Genomic DNA, 4858 nt, shown 5'->3' on the forward strand with positions numbered 1-4858 from the left:
GAAAATGTGTCATAATTTGGCATCTGTTTCTTCTACTGTGTCCTGTCACAATAAATTTTGTTATTTCTTCATTGACAAAATCTGCAGTAGCAAACTACCAAAAGTGTTTGAGTCAGTTAGTTGAGAAATTGTGACCCTGGAGATTGTATTAAATCACTTAAAACCTGTTTTGTGGATGAGGAATGGCTAGTAATTTATTATGACCCTAACAGTAAGTATCAATAGGGTTAAAATCATAATAACAAGTGCCATCATAACTAATAATGGCTAAAGGTGGAAATTCATCCCTGAAAATTTTGAACAGACACTCTTTTCAGTCAACAGATGTGTAGACACAGATGTCAAACTAAAAAGGCATTTCACTTCCTCCTTAGGAAGATGCTGGCACTCCCCAGGGGTCTCAGGGGGCTGAATCCTCTGGCTGTCCTGAGTTAGAAGTGGTGTGCATTGGCTATGGTCTAGGTGCTGAGGCTGCTGTTATGGGTGCTTAGGGTTCTCTTGTAGATGCTGAGGAGTGAAAATGCCTACTGGGCAGCTGCTGCCATTCTGTCCACACGCAGAGATCCTCTCTCCAGGAAAGCCAGTTTGCTGCTGCACTTCATCTTGGAGAAGTATCATAATAATGAGCAACATTTGCATACAGATATGCTGAGGCTGATCAGCATGAAGTACAAGGAGCACTTCCCCAAGATCCTGAACAAAGCCACCTCACAACTTAAGTTGGTCTATGGTCTGGAGTTGAAGGTTGACAATCCCAACACTCAGTCCTATGTCTTTGTTAGCAAGCTACCCATTCCCCCAAGGGAAGATCCCAATAGCAAGAAAGAGTTGCCAAAGACGGGTCTTGTGCTTGCCCTCTTAGGTGTGATATTCATGAACGGCAACCATGCCACTGAGGAACAGGTCTGGGAATTCCTGAATGTGTTGGGGGTACACCCTGGGAGGAGACACCTAATTTTTGGGGATCCCTGTAAGTTCATCACCAAAGATCTAGTGGAGCAAAGGTATTTGGAATGCCACCAGGTGCCTTACAGTAATCCCCCAACCTATGAGTTCCTGTGGGGTCCCAGAGCCTATTCTGAAACCACCAAGATGAAAGTGCTGGAAATTATAGCTAAGATCAAAGATACTCTCCCTGGCTCCTTCCCTGATCTCTATGAGGAAGCTCTGTGTGACAAGGCAAATAGAGCAGGAAGGAGAGCTGAGGCTTTGGGTTACAGTCTTGCCAAGACCAGGATTCTTTCCTAGTCCCAATCCCACAATTACCAGGCCCTGAGGTATACACTTAACTGTGTTTAGGAGCATTTAATCTCCTCAGTAGTAGAGAGTTTATGGGTAGGAGGGCACAAAGTGTATGTTTCCTCTTTTTTTAAATTATTTATTTAATAACCACACAATCAGAAGAAGCATTTCATTACAATAGCATTAACATATTCAATAATAATTTCCAGAGCTAAGATACACCCCCTTCAAAATTGGCTGTAATTTTTGGTTTACTGTTGAATTAATACAATTATACAATATTGTACTCAGTATAAACCCTATGAGACATAAAATTAAATGAGGTTTTAAACTTTAAAAAAATATACCCATTTCACTATTGAAATACACAGTTTCATACAGAAAAATTCATTTTCAATACAATTGACACTAAGATGCACATGCATTTCCTATCTCTATATATCTGGTTATTACAAGTCACAGTCGGTTACTTTCTGAGCTCCTTGGCATCTGAGCATGGATATAAAGTCATCAGGTAGATTTCAGTGGTAATGTTTTTCACATCCACCAATGATTAAGAGGAAAATTTTTATGCTTTGAAGAATTATTATTTTTTTATTTTTTAAAAATTTATTTATTTATTTTTACACCCACTTCCCAGATAACACCCTCCCATAGCCTCCCTCCCCCAACTAGAGCCCTTATACTCTGTTATCCCTGCTAGTGTCTGCTGTGTTTACTCTTTTGATACACACAAATTAATTACAGATTTGTTTTTCTTTTGTTCCATTCCAAATGTTTCTGTAATTGAAGATTACCTTATTTCTCATCTTTGCCAACTATTGGTAAGTGTGAAATTTAAGACTAAGAATTTTGTTATTTTAAAACAAATTGAAAATCCTTCAGTACTTTGTATTTAGTAAAGCATGAGCTTACATATATTGGAAAAGGAATCTTCATGAAAATATGAGATCATACAATGGTGACTCAAAATACAAATGATTAATTCTTCATTGAATAAATACCTGTACTTACCACTTTGTAACATTACTTAAAGTTGTGTTTGCTTATTCAAAGTGTATGAGAACATGAAATGTATAAGTTAAACATTTTATTCATCCTTTAAATCAATTCATTGTTTTGTCCAAACATTAATTGTTCATTTGCTCTTTGGAAGCCACCCCTTCAATTATTGGAATTGGTAAGAAAAGAGTTATAGCCCTGCTCAAAGGATTTGATTGACGGATTGATTGGGATTTTTTTGAAACAGGGTACCTCTCTAGCCCCAGATGGCCCTGAGTTCATTATATAGAACATGGTAGCCTCAGTCTCATGGATATCAACATGCCTCTTCCTCAGAAGCCCCAGGAATAAGTGTAGGCCACCACATCCACCTTGTCCAAATGATTTCAAAGATTTACAACAGCTATATGTAAAGAGGAACGGAGAGATAATACTTAGAAGACAAAGGACATGAAAATGGAGGGTGAGAAAGAACAGATTTCAGATGTAAAAATCTGTCAACCATCTGATCAAATTTATTTTAAGCATTAGGAAATGTATTAATTTTTTATTTTCTGTGTATGAGTATATTACCTGCATCTATATAAGTGCACCTGTGTCATGTAATCCCTCAGAGCTCAGAAGAGAGCATCAGATTCACTTGGAAGTAGAGTCAGGACAGTCGTTAGCTGCCCTGTGTGTTCTGGGAATTGAACTTGGGTCTTCTGCAAAGAGCAGTTAGTGATCTTAATCACTGAGTCATCTCTCGAGCCTACATCATGAATTTTAAATTCTTTCAAAAGTCTGTAATTAAGCTGAGACTCTAGTGTAGAACTTTGAGGTAATGGAAATGACGAGCAAGTAGCAGGCAGCGCATCTCAGAGCTGAGAGACTAAGCTTATAACAAGGAATTTTGAGTAAACAGTATAAAATCTGACCTGGGATAGAAATAGTCTGCTATTTAGGTTTCATCAACTTGACACAAACTACAGACACTTGGGAAGAGAGAATGTTAATTAATGATTTGTTTCATCAGATTTACATGTGGACCTGCCTGTGAAGCATTTTACTAATTAATGTATGAGGGCCCCGACCACTGTGGGTGGTGCCATCCATGAGCAGATGAGTTGGGTGTATAAGGAAAGCAGCTGAGCAACCCATGGGAAACAAACCTGTAAGCAGTGTTCATCCATAGTCTCTCCTTCATTTCCTGTTTCCACGTTCCCGCCTTGACTTCCTGCCCTGATTGCCCTCAGTGTTAGACTTTGATCTGGAAATTGTAAGCTGAAATACACCCTTTCTTCTCCATGTTCCTTTTGGTCATGATATTTTCAACAACAACAACAACAACAACAGTAACAGCAACAACAAACTAAATAGAATACAATCAGAGTCCATGTTTGTAAACAAGTACAGGTGAATATAATGCATTCCAAGAAGACACTGACCTGTCATTCTTGATATGGGCTGATAGAGCCAAATTCTCTTACATTAAAGGAAAATACATATATATATACATATATATAATATATGTGTGTATATATATAATTGAGGTTTTGTAATTTCATACAATAGTTCTTAATCAAATTTAACCGCCCCCCCTCCTCATCCATGCCTCCCCCATTCCCTCACCGAACCTCAGGTAGTCCACCATACATGTTAAGTCCTATTCATTCAGGCATTTGTACCCAAATGTCCTTCAGTGTAAATGTTTCCACTGGAGTCTGGTCAGCCCATCTAGTGATTTATGTAAGTCATACTTTACCTCAGCCAGCAGCAATCAGTCTCCAACAGTTCTCAGTCTAGTACTGGTCCACCACTTATTTCTCACCTCCCTTTTGGGCCCTTGTTTAATTGAGCTGGCATGGGTCCTGTGCTCGATGCCACTATTGCCACAAGTTCACATGTGCAAATTCCAGTGTCCTGGAAGCTTATGCTTCCCTATGTTCATCAACTAGCCCTGGCTCTTACACTATTTCTGTCCCCTCTTCCACAGTGGTCTCTGAGCTGTGGGTAGATGAGGCTCCATAGAAGAGTCCTATCCAACACTCTATCCATCTCTTACTCTTTATATGTGGCCAGTTGTGGCCTTCTGTGTTCATTGCACTCTGTTGTATAAGGAAGCTTTACTGGTGAGAGTTGAGGGATGCATTAGATTTCTCTCTACCTAAGGGAGAAAAAAGAGGACAGATGAATGAATCTTGGGAGGGGGTAGGAAACCTTGAGGGAAAAGTGATGCCCTCAAAACCCCATGAGAAATGCACATACAGTGTCTGAACATTAATGCATATGTATACCTGGGAGTTGCTTGGCCAGGAACACAGTGTCAGACAGAAGAGACCTCCCTTTGAGTGGTTGGTGAAGGCAACCCAGGAGACTCCCAAAATAGCACAGGATACTGCCAAACCTCTTAGTTGTCTCTTAGGACAAGTAGATAAGACCTTAATGTAGAGGACAGGACAACTTAGGGTACAAGACTTGAAACAATGGAACAGGAACTTAGCTGGAAGCCTTCTAACTGAATTTTGGTTATCATAACGCTAGATGATGAATGCAAACTGCCAAGGGAGAAAAACAATCAATCGTCCAACCCAGTCCTAAAGCCTAATAACCACAATGACTAGCATGGCAAACT

At 39.5% G+C, this 4858-nt stretch overlaps 1 protein-coding gene across 1 annotated transcript; it reads left to right on the forward strand.

Annotated features, from left to right (window-relative positions):
- The first annotated feature begins 504 nt into the window (after positions 1–504).
- On the forward strand, positions 505–1248 carry LOC103725406 (melanoma-associated antigen B4-like). The gene has a single exon (XM_008822741.1). The coding sequence runs from the start codon at positions 505–507 to the stop codon at positions 1246–1248; it is 744 nt and encodes a 247-aa protein (XP_008820963.1).
- Positions 1249–4858: the final 3610 nt, after the last annotated feature.

Source organism: Nannospalax galili, unplaced genomic scaffold (genome assembly GCF_000622305.1).
Source record: "Nannospalax galili isolate Female #2095 unplaced genomic scaffold, S.galili_v1.0 scaffold7, whole genome shotgun sequence".
NCBI classification, from domain to species: domain Eukaryota; kingdom Metazoa; phylum Chordata; class Mammalia; order Rodentia; family Spalacidae; genus Nannospalax; species Nannospalax galili.

What these genes read in the sequence shown, in the direction of transcription:
- LOC103725406 (XM_008822741.1), top strand. Translation starts at nt 505, where the DNA reads ATGCTGAGGAGTGAAAATGCCTACTGGGCAGCTGCTGCCATTCTGTCC.